Raw genomic sequence first — 15,307 nt, 5'->3', positions numbered from 1 at the left:
TTGGGTGGACCAGATAATAAATCAACCCAGCACAGTAGTGACTTCTTTCATTGGACTTGTTGACCCCTTGTTTGCCCACCTCTGCGCACAGCTGGCCGCCTCCCTCAAGAGAAACCTCAGATGCAGCCAGGGTGAGTGGGGGCTGTCCCTGGGTACTTACATGCAGGGGTGGTTCCTGGCTGGGAGCGGGTGCCCTGCACCTCTCGGCCGTCTTTGTCCACACACCAGCAGAAGTCACTCTTCCCATGGCACTGCAGGGGGGTGAAGTGACCCAGGTCATCGCACTGGGGCACGTACTGGTCGTCCCTGGGCACGCCACCATAATGCTCCAGCAGGTTTTCCCTCCAGCGCTCACAGACGGTCCGGGGCCTCTGGGTGGGCTCTGAGCAGATGGGATAAAAAAGCCTTTGATTGTGAACCAAGGACAATGCAGCACGTAGTTCAAGATCCCCTTGCCTGGCCTCCTGGCCTTCCTCCTCCTCGTGCCTGTGAAGGAGGCCTCCGCCCCCTGAACACTGGAGCAGAGCAGTAAAGTGCTCTAAGAAGTTTTCCATGGGAGTCAGGAGGGGGGGGGGGCATCCTGATGCTCTTGTCTTCCCAGGCCAGAAGGATTTGTCATCAAGCCCCCACCACATCAGGAAAGAACAAGCGGAGGCAGTAAGATCAAGGGTGGCAGGGCTCACTCAGCCTGGGAAGGGGGATGATCTCAGGACCGCTCCACCTGGGGCTCAGGGCATCTGGTAACAGAGCACTTGTGGGGACTTTTTGGAGGTTCAATGGCCTACGTGATGCTTAAAGCAAATATTTCCCACTTGCTTCAAACTCCAGGACCTGCGTCTGAGAAGGTTATCTTGAAACTGGCTAGTGTGCGTCTTAGAAAGTGTTACTGAATGTGCTACTTACATGGCCTTCAGTGTCTGTCCATAATTGACAGTGTGACTTAATTGTAATTGGTATATGTGAGCAGAGTGGAGGCGGTGGCAAACAACTCGATACTGACTGTTTGACACTCCAGTTCCTAGATGTCCTTTGGCCACCCTGCTCCCAAGATTATCTCAAAGCTGACTCTTTACTGTGGGCGCCAGCTTCCTGCCATGTTGCTGTCCCCTTTCTCCAGCATACTCCTCCTCTCTTTGCTCCCTCCCAGCTCACCACTATGTTTCAGCTCCCGTTAGCTTCTCTTGCCAGAGCAGTTTCTCCGCCTGCAGTTTACTCCCAGACAGCTTCCACAGGGCCACCCTATCCCAAACACAGCAGTTCTCTGTCTGAGAGGACTCTGCTACAGCTCCCGAAATAACTTGTACAGTCATCTATGGTACGATTACCTAAAGGGACTTAAAAAAGGAGAAGCACTTTCTATTTACTTCCTGCAAGTCAAAGCCTATGGTCTGTAGAATCATACAGCCAAGTAACTACTTGATACCACCATTTGGATGTATAACAGAAATCTCAGAGAACTAACAACAACAACAACAACAAAACCTGGGCCCCTGCTTTGCCCCAGCAAAGCGGCTCTGCCCCAGACTTTTCCTTACGAGTACATTGCACCTCCATCTTTCTATGGCTCAGGCCCAATCGTCCTTAACTCCTTTCTTTCTCTCACTTTCCATATGTCAAGAAACATCAGCTGTACCTTCAAAATACATTCAGAGTATCTTCACTTCTCACCACATCCACCCCTATCACCCTGCTCAAAGCCCCATCATCTCATGCCAGAATTACTACAAAAGCCTTACTGGTTTGCCTTCCACCCTCTCCCGCCGCCCCCACCCAGTGTAAACTCAACCAGCAGCCAGAAGAGTCCCTTTAAAACCAAGTCATTTCATGTCATTCCTTTGGTCAAAGCCTCCAATGTCTTCAGAGAATCAAAATGGAAACATTACAGTTGGGCTCTAGCACCTACAAGTCTTCTAGGAAAGATGGTGAATCAAATCCTCAGAGCTCAAACCCAACTAGCTCAACTACAAGACGCACCAGGTTTGGAGGAAGTGGCTGCCCTTCAGGCTGTCTCCTTAGCTCATGACCCATGGGAAGCAAAGTGCTTTTTAAGAGCTCCTGGAGAAGGAAAGACTGCCTTCTTCATCCAGATGTGTCTCAAAGAACCCGGAAAGGGATATGCCACTTCCTAGGACACCATCCATTACAAGGTGGGATTCCCTGGAGAAGTTCCCAATACCACCCCAGGTCCACATTCCAAACTCAGAGGATCCATTCTTGGTTCAGGGACCACCCAATGAGGCACATCTCTTTGTCGGGAATGAGGACACACAGCACAGCTTCTGGGAAATGGGCACCTCACGTCACTCACACATCTGCATCCCTCTCATTCCTTACTATTTGAAGCTCCTTCTCAATCCAACCACGGATTTATTTCTCTTTCTGGTTGGCAAGGTTTTAAATATTTTGAAATCTTGAGCAGAGAGTGTTCTCCCCCCTTCAAGCTGACCCCATTATGCAGATGAGACTAGTCAGAAATGGCAGCCACGGCCAAACCAGCTCCAAGGGGGAAATCTGGGCCATGGGAAAGAGTCTGCACAGAAGAACGTGTCTCTCTTTTAGTCGTTAACTTCTCATTCTCTTGGCGCCGTTTTGAATCACTGTCCTTAACACATGGTTGTCTCAATAAATTTAATTAGAATTCTGAACCATTCCCTTAAGGCAACTCCCAAACATCTGATTTCTTCAAATCCCAGCTGGAGTTAAAACCAAGTTTTTTAAAGAGTAGGCATGAGTGAAACAGGATTTCTCTGGTTTTTTTTTTTTGTTTTTTTTTTTTTTTTTGGACCTGCAAAATCTTTTCCTAAAAATAAGGACAGAGGAACTAAGTGTCAGCATGGAAACAAGAGTATACATCTAGTTTGAGCATTCCCAATTTTTACCTATGTGAATCTGGAATCACTGATGTCCTGGCTATAACAATATTATTAAAAGGATCAAAACTTGTGGCAATTATCCAGCTCTTCATACTCACAAACATGAAAGGCTCAAACTAGTATTTAAATGGAACCCTTTTCAATAATAAAAATGGATCTTTGAATCGCAAGCTCATGGGTACAGGAATTAATTTGGCTAAAACAGTATCAAACCAATCATACGTTCTTCACAATAAAGTTCTTTATTTTTAAAAAAAGTTCTTCCCATCTCTGAACAGTTCATCAAGGAGCAGAAACCTGCCTTGACAACCTGCAGTTGGCATGAACTTGTGAGCACTTGATAACCATTGCTCCATCGGACGGGGAGCGCTCAGTGACAGATATGTATCAGCAGCATGTCAGATCACACAGGCTAACAAAACAGGTTCCTGCATCTCTTCTGAAGGTGGCTGGGACAAAAGTGATTCCCCATGGACCCATGGATGTCTTGGGCCTGACAGAGAGGGCTGGGTTATTAGCTTAGAGCAAACTAGCAGGATCCACCCACAAGTGACATGCTTATTTTTCTTACTGATATTAAAACAGCCTTCAGACTGTTTCCTGCAATTCAAAAGGCAAAGTGATATAAAGTTGTATGGGAAGGCAGTTTTCCTTTTGGACAACAGGCTGGCTGGCAAGATCCTCTGGTCCTAACGTCTTAACATCAGCTCTAAGCTGCCATAACAGATCTAGAACAATGGCCTCAGCCTGACCTACCCACTCAATCTCAACTTGTAGTCTTATACTCGACGAGGGTTAAGAGGCTGGTGTCCAGTGAGGCACAGCGATCACACATGTGCATGTCTCTATGTCCCTGTAATGTGAATGTGCATAGAGGTATGCACATGTCATTCGAGTGTTCCTAGGAAGGAGGACGGTGATCAGCCCTGGGTCTGCATGGTCTGGGCAGGGGTTGTAATCTACCCCACAGTCCGAACCATTATGCTTCTCAAGCCCAGGCCTAACCTGGTCCGTGGTTTCTTTCATGACAGGCTCACCTGGTGGTCCGCAGTGAGGTGGAGTGGAGCCCGGTGGAGTCCGGGTCCCAGGGACTTCATGACCATCAGGGTCCACGCACCAGCAGAAGCCGGTGCTGCCGTGACACTGCAGTGGCAGGAAGTGGCCCTGCTCGTCACATTGGGGGATGTGGATCCGGGAACCAGGATAGGTGTGTTGAGCCTGAGCATTGCGCTGCTGGTGTTCACAGGGTTTCAGTCCTGAAGTGGGGTCTTCGGGGCCAGGGAAGAGGACATACAAAGGCAGAGTAAAAGGCATTGCAACCCACCCACTTTTACCAGCCAACCTCAAAGTCTGTCTGAGGTGTTTTTTCATCGATAGCTAGAAGACAGCATAACATGGGGAAAATAGCAAGGCGCTAGGAGTTTGGAGTCCTGGATTCTTATTTTAGCTCTGCCACTGTCTACTAATATCTCTCGCATTCTCACAGTTCACCCTAGAAGTCCCTGGCTGACGATACTGTAAAACAGCCCCTCCCCTCAGCCCACAGGCTCCTGCTGCTGTCTGGATAAAATGAAGAACCACCATGGCTTCTGTCCAAACATCCCAAGAGACTCTGGAGAAAACAAAGCTCTGTTCATCCTCTGAGGTCCAGAGTTGAAGTGTAAGCAGCTCCAGGTCAATGGCTGTCACTAGATTGCCAGTTTTCCTGGAGCTGTCACGTGGGAACTTGCTCCCAGCTCACTAGTGCATATGACTTCTGTTTAGTAAACTTAATCTCAATACTTCATCTAAACCGCACTTACAAGGCAACGCAGATCACTAGGGCAGTTAACCAGATCTGCTAGTAGGGAGGACAATGGATGGGTCACTCCCTGGGCCTCCCAGAATGCTAACAGCCAGTGAACTAGCAGTAAACTGGGCAGCTGGAGGGAACTGAGGGGAAAAGAATCTAGATCCTGGAAGATCCAGTAAGGCCTCAGACCTGGATAAACCGAGAGTGGGCTAAAGCGCTGTAGAAAAGCAGCACTGGAGGAGCTGGGGGTTCTCTGTCCTAAGCTGGCCTCCCCAACCTTACCAAGTGTGCACTGAAGTCCGTCCCCATGATAGCCAGCTTGGCAGCGGCAGGAGAAGGAGCCAGGAGTATTGTAGCAGGTAGCTGAGGGGTGACATCTGTTTTCCGAGCATTCATCAACATCTGCAGAGGTCAGAACAGGGACAGAGAGGGAAGGAGGAAAGGATAGAACAGACAGCATGACTTCACTGCACTTAATCTGTGCCTTAGTACAGCCTTGATATGGCCTTGGTACACGTGGATCAGTGATGAGGGATCAACTTGAGAAGACCTTTGGGCATGAGCAGAAACATGCTGACACCTAAAGGCAAGCATATCAGCACAGAGTCTAGGGACACGTACATTAACCCATTAGACTAAGAAGGTTCAGTGGAGAAATCAAATGGTGGTCACTCAGAAAACTATATCCTGCAGTATATTTCTAGAGCATCTTTCATCTATAGTGAATTCCAGGAAGTTATTACCTTTGAACTAACCTTTAGACTAGATATCATTTCCTTTGAGGAACACTATAATAAATACATATAACAATAGTTTTTTCCTTTCATTGTTGGCACTGTCTCCCTATGGCACTGGTTTATAACTGCAGAGAAGCCATGAGGCCCCAAATACTCTTTCAGCTAACTTAGAAGCACATTCAGTTTTGCCTAATCAGAGTCCTACTATTTAGAATGCCCAAATAATCAGAAATTTTCTTTACTCTCCACTTTTAGAATAGAAAAGTATAAAAAAAATATTATCAGAGGTTTTGAAACAGCACATAAAAAGAAATCTGTTTATCAGGCTTATAAGTACAAATAGTTCTGGACCCCCCCACTCACTCACAGTACCATGAGGATTAATTTTCATACATGTCAAAACTACAGCATCCTGAAACCAAACAAAAGCCAACGTATATTCCTTTAATTTACTGAAATCAGCACATGCTAACAATAACGCACTCACCACATACATACACACACACACACACACACACACACACACACACACACACCAAAACAACAACAAAGAAAGCCACCTCTGAGAGGCTAACTGTTAAAACCAATGCCCAGTGGTTGAGATAGCCATCTTCAGAGACAGGAAGTCTTCCAGAGCAAGAAGAGGATAAGGGTGTATGTCTGATCAAGGCTCCACTGAAAATAACGTAGTCACATCCGCAATAACATCCCAAAACTACATTCAAAATGTGCAAATAGGGAAAAAACGCGGGATGAGATGACCAGTGTGAAACCCGGAAAACAGTCCCAGAAGAGGTGAATTGTGACAATCGGTGTAGCCCAAAGCAGGGACGCATCGGACTCAGGAAGCCAGAGACTTACAACCCTGACTTTGCTGTGAATTGGCTGGGGACGGAGGTGGCTCCTTGCCTTGCCTCCTGTGACCCAGATGGAACCTCTTCTATCACCCTGGCTATGACAACACTCTCGCTGAGCCACCTGCCCATGACTAAGGAAATTTCCCAGGTACTAGTATGTGGACACATGGGACATTCAACACAGACCTTCTGTCCACAGGAGAGGAACCTCTTACATTGTAATTAGCAAATTACCATTCTGCTTATCCTCAGTCTTAAGGGAGGTTAGTCAACATAAATTAGTTCCCTCAAGTCCAAAAACATCTTGAATGCTCGATAAAACCAAGTTTAATGCCACCCAGGAAGGCTCTCCCCAGATGAGCAGTTTGTCTCCATGATCACCTTCCTTTCAACTACAAAGGCAGAAATGCAGTTGTAAATTCATCTGCAAGGCTAAAAGCAAACAAGGTTTACTGGCTGGCTATTCAAACCCCAAATAAAGCAAATGAAAACAATAACAAAAACCTATCTCCAATCTTAACGAATGTGAGTTCTATATTGTCATATTTAATTATCCTTGAGGTTGGCACTCTGTCTCTTCTAAAGCACTTAATTCAAATGCCCAGTTAGCCAAAGCTGGTGACCATCCAGTTCCTTGGGTCTGGAAAAGACTGTAAAGTTGGCTACAAAACCAAAGCTGTGAAAATTAACGTCCAGCCAAATGCAGGAAATTAAATCTATTCATAATACATATGCTAAAAGTACTTCTCATGATAACAGGAACCCAGGCAATGACAGGAAGCAGGAATTCCTGAGACACAGGGCCTTTTTCTAGAACCCATGGATCAGCTTCTTGTGATTATTTTTGAACTAAGAGAGTGGGGACTCTCCAGAGCTACCGTTACTTACGTTCCTCAGGCCTATGGCCTAGAATTATGATCAGACCTGAAAGAGCAGCCACCTCCCCACAGACACGAAAGCCATGGAGAGATAGTAACTGTTACAAATGACCAATGGAGAGCAAGTCCCTGAGGAGACTAAAAGAACCACTAGTGAGAAACCCACCCCCCAAAAGTTGGAGAAGGTTAAGGCTCCCTGAAGTACCATCCCTGCCACCCTTGGAAGACCTGGCACCATGACAGAGACTGAGTCCGGTCAGCCACTACAGGGCCTGAGCTCAGAGCAGGCGACAGCCCCCCTCAGGAGTGCAAACACTCAGGGGTTTGGGGGGAACTGGAGCTTTTGTGTAAAGAAAGCTCTTCCCTATTTCACAGGATGGCAGGCATCAGGACAGAAAGTGTGGACTTTTAGCCCCTGGGTGAGGGAGCAGCTTTCCTTGTTACACCATTGGAGAGGGAGCTGCATTTATGCTTAATCACTGTCAAGGGGCTTTAGGGGCTCTTAGAGCATTGAGGTCAAGACAATAATGTTCAAGGCGTAGTAGAGCTCCTTTACCATCGAGATAATAAACGATGGCACAATCTCAGCCTAATTCTCCATTCTATCATCTGTTGAGCTAGCAAAAAACCTGTTTAGAAAGCGTGTTAAAAATCCTACATTTTGAGTTCATGCTTTGGTGCTTCCACATTCTTCTCACTGCCGTAATTCTGAGCCCACACCCAAAACCAGCTGAAATTCCTTCACAACAAACCCTACCACTGGACTGTAGCTTCTCCCTCCCCCGAACTACCCTCACTCCCACCTGGTTTTCCTTCGAACCACACAGTGACATTTCCTGGTGCCAATTAACTTCCATCCCGCTCTGGACCCCAATAAAGTCTTTGGCCCATAAATTCTCACTCCCTACCCATCTGGTTGTGGCCCTGTGTGAACCTGCGAAGCACACAACGGCCCCCTCTCTGGAACCTATGAGTATAATAAACTTCTTCCTTTTATGCCTTGTTCTCTTCTCCTCCTGTGGTTATACCAACTTTACCGTACTTTACTCAACATCATATGCTTAGAACAGGAAACCTGAGAGAGAGTAAGTACCTCCCCTCATATCCCTCCTGAGCAACGATGGCTCTGGGTAACGGGCCATCTGGAACCCAGTTCAACTCATACTTGCTCCTGCCTGGAAAGGTCCCAACTCAAAACAATCTGCTTTTGCAACAGGCAAAAAGTCACCACAGATCTATAAGAACAAACATGCCTGAGAAATATCCAGCTCATACTAATACAGGGCTGAAATCAATCCAGACTGAGGGAGGCTAGGAAAACAATTGAACTCTACGGGGATAAAGTAATTCCTGCTAGTGACTAAGACTAGATTGAGAACCTAAAGCCAAGTGCAACCTCTCCAGGGAACCTGGTTTTTAACAAACGGGCTGGAGAAAAACCTCACACACCCTTTTATTGCTAGTTTGGTGGAATAAAAAGAAAATATGTGTGCCTTAAGAATGCACTTTCCACAGAATAGAGGCTTTATCTTTATTTTTCTCTACCTGTATAGTCATTGGGACACATGCACACCGTGGCATGCCTTTAAACACACACACATACTCTCACACACTTAACAGGCCTATCCTGCAAGTCACCTTCATGATTAGCCCAGCCTGATTTATGCATGGAATAGGTCACTAGGAAAATGACTCTTCCTTCTCTACCAACACATAGTTGGAAAGCTTGGAAGGTAACTGACCATGGAGGGCAGCCTCTAAGATGGCCCCAGAGTTCCTTGTCTCCTGGTATTCACAGTCTAGTGTGATCCCCTTTCCTTGAGTAACTTACTTCTCACCAATATGCATAAGCCATATTGAGGGGATGTCGTTTTTGTGATTATAACTTCCATCTTGCTAGCAGATGTGTTGCCTGCCACTGGCTTTGATGAAGTAATGTACCTTGTTGGAGAGATCCATGTGGCAAGAAGCTGATGTCACCTCCAGCAACAGCCAGCAAAACCCTGAGGCTCTCAATCCAACAGTCCTCAAGGAACTGAATCCTGCCAATAACCATGTGAGGCCCTTTCCCCGGTTGGTCCTTCAAATGTGACTGCAAGCCTGCCATACCCCTTGATTGCAGTCTTGTGAGGGTCCTAAAGAGAGGGCCCACCTAAGCCATTCCCAGGCCCCTGACCTATACATAATAAGCATGTATTGTTCTAAACTGCTACATTTGGGGGTGATGTGTTATGCAGCAATAAATAACTAACACACTGGGGAAGCAAGTGATGGGTTCCCTGTGTTTTTAAGTTTGTGGGTTCCAGAGAGAATGCTAAAAGCAGAGAACGAGAGAGGTAATCCAAGTCTTACAGGACAGACTACAAGAAGTTAAAAGAAGGGAGAGAGAATGATTCTAGATGGGATTAGGACAAGACGCATCGAACGTCAATTAACATTCTGATGAATGATCAACACTCATCACATCTCGGCTGCAATTAATTTCAACTTCTTTAAACCAAAGACCTAAGGAATTAAATACTTTACAAGCACCATCTCTGCTGACCTGAGAAGCCAGATGTTTAAATATGAAATTCTACTGACAAGAATTTTTTTCTCTATATATTCTCATTTCTTAGAACAAATAGTGTGTTAAATCAAACTGAATGATAAGCTCCACAAGGGTAGAAAAAGCATTGTTCCCACTGTGGGGTTTAAGGAGTCTGTGTTCCTCACCCTGACCCCCCATACCTATAGAGGGTACCCGCATCTGTAAAGAGTGTATTGATTACTGATGGAGCTCATTGGTTGGTCAAGTGTGACAAGCATCTGTCAATTACAGATCTACTTCAATCTAATTTGAGAAACACTTGAGCTCTGTCTAAAGTTGTAGGTGTTGTTTTTTTTGTTGTTTTTGTTTTGTTTGTTTGTTTGGTGTGTTTTTTTGTGGGGTGGTGCGGGGCAGGTCTAAACTAAAAGCCACAATTTTGGGTCATTTCAATATAAACTGTGTTTTCAAGAAAACCACAAGCAGAGCTTCTGTACAGAAGTGGAAATGTGAGTTGACTAAATAGCAAAGTTCATATGATACCAAAGAGCCCGCCACACCTGGAAAGGAGTGGAGGGCTGTGCTGCTGACACGTTTGGTCTGTCAGTGATACACGGCTTCAGCCTGCTGGTCAGTCAGCCTGTGCTGCTACAACCAACAGGAAAAAGAATGGGAGAAGGAGGAGAATCACACCTCTGGTGAGGAGTGAGGGGGCCAGGCTATTTAGATCTCTTAGGAAGTTCCCAGGAGTTCTAAGGCTGTTCTTAGCGAATCAGCTCAGTGGGCCCAGGTGTGTGGTGGCAGAGGCAACCCACAATTCAAGGAGTGGGGAAAAGTCTGCTTTTTAGGTTTATGTTCCCAAGACAGACCCTTTTCCATTCCAAATACTTCCCCCACCACTTTCTCACTTCCAGTGTCTCATTTTACCATAATTGTGTGTTCTAGTGATGGACAGACAGCACGAGCTTGCGTTTCAATTCAATCACATGCCACCGGGTGCATTTTGAAAATCTTCAGTGGATTATGTAGATTTACACTGAATAATTTCTAGATTAAAATACTACTAATCCCAGTTTCACGATGATTTATACCCAGAGTATTATGCCTAGATTTTCAGTAACAACGCCACACACTATTTCTAAGTTAAATTTGAATAGTTAATCCTGCATTCTGGTTTAGTGATTTTATGAAATACTGCAGGAAGTCTTAAAAGTAGTTTGATTTCTGGGAGGAAATTTGTATGTACTTAGGTATGCATTAATATCCTTTTATATCTGTGGAGTTTATCTGTCTATCATCTATCTATCTATCTATCTATCTATCTATCTATCTATCTATCTATCATCTATTGCTAGCCCTCTCTATAGAGAGAGAAGAGAGGGGAAACAACAGAGAGAAAGAATTGGATGTATGTTTAGATAATGCTTAAAATATCACTTCAAGCAGGGGAACAGCAACTAAAAATAAGGCATGACTGGAAGTGCTGAATTAAGCCAATAACCAAAGAGACTGAAAGTTGGAGACATCCTAACAGGACACTATATAATTTTCCCAAGTTCCTTCAGCCTATATGAGGCCCCAGGGAACAGAAGGTTACAAGCTGGCACTGGTTCCCCAGTGCTCCAGGCACATTTCCACCAAGGACGACCATATATGCTCAACAATCTAGTCCAACAGAAATCACCCTGGGCCCTCTTTCAGACTCAAAGGACACTTTTCCTCTTTCTCTTTTGGCAATTCCGAGGCTGTGTGAGTCAAAAGGAAGGGAGGTGCTTTCTGAGAGAGGTCCTGGCTATGTGGGGATGTGCGTCCAAGGTGACTGTCCATAGTCACTGAGGCTGAGCTGCAGGTACTCACCAGTACACTGGTGTCCGTTACCAGTATAACCAGGCAGGCAGGTGCAGCTAAAAGTGCTGCCTCCATGGTGAATGCACTGGGCCTGGCCAGCAGGAGCACAGGTATGGCTGCCATCCTCACAGGGGTTGGGAGGTGGGGCAATCACTAAAAAGAGAAGAAGACAAGGATGTTCAAGAGTTCAAGTCTACAAATGGGTGAGCCTTGCTTTTCAGTGTGATCTACACACCAACAGCATCAGGACGTCTGGCAGCTTCAAAGGAATGCAGATTCCTAGGCCCCAGCCAAGAGCCAGGGAATCAGAATCTGAATTTTAATAAGATCACTAGATGGTGTATATGCACACGATCTGGGTTTGTGTTTAAAACACTAGGCATGAAGATCAATCATCAAAACGGTCCTGTTTAAAGTAACTCCCCAAACTGTTAAACACATACACACACACACACACACACACACACACACACACACACACACGGTCTCTATGATCACTGTTACTTTTTCATCCCACTGGATTAAAGTATATTTTCTCTAATATCACCTAGCTCTACCAATGGGATGAATTTTGAGTTTTAGTTCTTTTGGATTCACTTTTAGGTCCAAAGTTCTGTTTTGGAACTCTAGAAAGAGTATATTTATTATAGATAGAGCTCTTTGGCTGGTCAAGTGGGACAAGTATCTTTGAATTACAAATCCATTTCATTCTAATTTGAGAAATGTTTGACCACTTAGAGCTGTTGTTATTTATTAAAGAGGTTCATAGTCTTGTTACATCATTGGGCCAAATGCCAGGACACACAGGAATCCCAACGGAGGTGAACATCCTTCAAAAACTCAACACCAAAAATATCTATTTAGAGAAAAACAACAAAACAAAACAAAACAAAAAACAAACAAACAAAAAAACAGGACCAAAGCTTTGAGTTATTTCAATGTAAATTTTCTTTTTCTAAAAAACCATACAGCAGAGCTTCTGTACAGAAGTGGAAACATTAATGAATCAAAGAGCTAGGTTCAGCATAATTTTGGCCAAAAAGAGGAATGATTTTGGTACTCACAGATGCAAGTGTGCTGGTCATTGGCAAACTCGTAACCAGACCGGCATTCACACCTATAGCTTCCTAGCAAGTTGATACACACAGAGTTGGGGCCACAGCGATGGAAGCCAGTTGCACATTCATTTATATCTAGGAAGAAATGAAAACTGAAAAGTGCTGCTTCAATCAAGGGTTCCACAAGTGGACAGGCTGAAAACTCAATGTTTTCTCACCACTATGAGGCTTCAGTGGGACTAACAGTTGGGAGACTAAACAGGAGTTGAAATGTAGGCTTTCTAAACACCAGACATGGATGCACGTTGCAGATCATCATAAATAGTAAACATTTACTTCAAGTCATGTAAGCATAAGCCATAGACAGACATATTTTGAACACATATTCTGAGAATTCTTTAAACATTTAAAAAATACTGAACATTTAGAAGAAAAACACTTTAACATTTTTTCTTTTACAATTTAAATTTCTACTGCTACTTTTTGGGACATAATAGGGGAAAGAAACATAATGTCTGAAATCTAAATGTAACCAGAAAATGTACTTTTTGGTAAATGTAATAAATACTTAATATAAACTTAAACTTACAAAACTTAAGAACTCAGGCTATCCCGGAACTGCAGTAGACATTTATTCCCAGTCCCAGTCCCAAATACCCACCTCCAAACTGCCCTCTCAAACCTAACCAGAGTATGCTTTAGTTTTTAAACCACTGTCCTTAGATTAACTGCTGCTAAACTCATTGATGAATGGCGATCATTAAGAAGACAGACCCTTGTCTGTTATAAGCAGTGCTGGAGGACCCCATGGAAGAACACAGAACATATGGCTCTTACCCACACAATTCCGTCCATCTCCTTGGTACCCAGGTGCACACTCACAGGTGTATTCTACACCTGTCCCTGGATGGCACTGAGCTGTCATGTCACATGTGTGGCTCCCGTCATAGCAAGGATTCACTGGGCTGGACTCTGAGTCCTCTGTGTGGGTAGAGAGGAAATAAAAAACAAAGCCACAATCTAGCTGTTGTTAAGAGAATGGCATAGAAGGAAGGAGATTGAAGAGTTCTTGGAACGGGCTGTATGCTTGTCTGTGTTTGGGGGCCCACCTGGCAATTTATTAAGATAAATTATTAATATCCAAGCTGGGTGAATTCTCTGTATTACAGTTTTAAATTCCAGAATGGTTTCTTCCTGCCAACTCTACGGACAACTAACCTTTTCTTGCTTACAGTAGGTTTGTGTCCAGGGAATAAAAATATCCAACACATGGCATCCTCTTATTTAAAAATGCTTTTGGTCTATCATTTCATGTGATTCTTGGGATAATTCTATGAGGTAGGCTGTTGTCCCCATTATTGATAATTTTCACAGATAAGGAAAGGAAGCAAGAGACATTGGAAAAACTGCCAGAGCTCACAAAGCCAGAAGAGGTAGTACAGCAAGGACTCGTATCCCAAATTTCTACCTCTAAATTGGATAACCTCTCACTAAAATTCACTATAAGTCAAAATTCAATTGAGAAAATCTTGCTTTTTAAAGATTTATCAGACCAAATAAATAGTAACAATTTTTGCAGTATTTACTTTTTAGGTTTAACCTTGTTATGGAACCATCCACCCACTAGGTAGCAATGACAGTTAACATCTAAAGTCTTCCCTAAAGAACATTATTTCCAGTTAGATGTAATAGGAATGCTTACTGAGCACCATGTGCCAGGCACTGTCCTAAACCCTTTACATACCATCCCATTAAATCCTCAGGCCTACACTCTGAGGAAGGTATTTTCATCATCTTCATTTCTACTGCAGCACAGAGAGGCTGAGGAACCCAGCCAAGGCCACATAGTCAGACGAGGTGGATGGATCTGGGATGAAAAGCCAGGGAGTCTGACTCCAGAGACCAAGCTTTGTACCACATGGCTACGACCACAACCAAAGGAACTTCATCAAGTTATCCAGTCTAAGCCAAGGGCACAGAGATGGTGGTGTTGGAAAGAATCCCGGAAGGGATGAATCCATTAACCCTGGGCATTTCTGATTCTTCAGGTATAAAATGGGAATAAAAATAGTCTTATATCTGTTAGAACTGCTAAAGAAAATAAAGAAAACCCAACACAATGTGTGTGAAAGACAATTCCCCCGCAGGCAGGCCACCCACTTCCCAGTGACTGTGTGCCTTCCTCCTCCTCACTTGAGGTTTAGCTTGGTCTCAGTCCCTAGAATTAATTCTGATCTTAATTCCAAAGACTTGAGGAGCCCCACCCAAACCTCCCAGGCTCTACATCAAGCCATCTCTGCTACCAACAGGGCTTCATCTCAGTTGTGATAACTTGGGCTTCTGCGTTGGACTTCTGTACCTGATTCTCTGTCTTGACCGCCTGCTTGGTACACATACTCCAAGTCCTGCCTTGCTCTTCACAGCTCCCTCACTTTCCCAGAAACCAGTATCTTGGCATGTGTAGACAGCCTTTGGCAGTACCACCTGTTTTAACGTCCAAGTACCACCTCCTCCTGGATTCCCTCTCATTTTACTCTACGCCACCCACATCTCCCTAACCCCTACCTCACTGTGGACAGACCCTGGCCAAGTAACTCCCTTTCTGGACACAAGTGCTTGCTGCTGTTACCTGCCTCATGGACTAGACTTCCTCCAGTCCTTCGGGACGTCTGGCCACCTCCCCAGTGCCTGACGGCCCACGTTAAGATTCTTCTAGTTTTCTGCTGTGAACGGGGAT

The 15,307-nt window shown here is 44.7% G+C and overlaps 1 protein-coding gene across 2 annotated transcripts in view; it reads right to left on the bottom strand.

The window, feature by feature from the left end:
* The window catches only part of NID2 (nidogen 2), a 60,806-nt gene that overhangs the window by 8,105 nt on the left and 37,394 nt on the right, over window positions 1-15,307 (bottom strand). For both annotated transcript variants that reach the window (XM_019725695.2, XM_019725694.2), the window contains exons 9-14: window positions 13,408-13,551; window positions 12,577-12,705; window positions 11,522-11,665; window positions 4,948-5,067; window positions 3,911-4,141; window positions 161-382 (exon numbers count right to left, since the gene is read on the bottom strand). In XM_019725695.2, coding sequence (XP_019581254.2) covers window positions 161-382; window positions 3,911-4,141; window positions 4,948-5,067; window positions 11,522-11,665; window positions 12,577-12,705; window positions 13,408-13,551 — 990 coding nt within the window. The remainder of the gene's footprint in view (window positions 1-160; window positions 383-3,910; window positions 4,142-4,947; window positions 5,068-11,521; window positions 11,666-12,576; window positions 12,706-13,407; window positions 13,552-15,307) is intronic.

This window comes from Rhinolophus sinicus, linkage group LG03 (assembly GCF_036562045.2).
Source record: "Rhinolophus sinicus isolate RSC01 linkage group LG03, ASM3656204v1, whole genome shotgun sequence".
NCBI lineage: Eukaryota > Metazoa > Chordata > Mammalia > Chiroptera > Rhinolophidae > Rhinolophus > Rhinolophus sinicus.
Note: the sequence above shows the minus strand (reverse complement) of the source record. Positions and strands in the feature narration are given on the sequence as shown.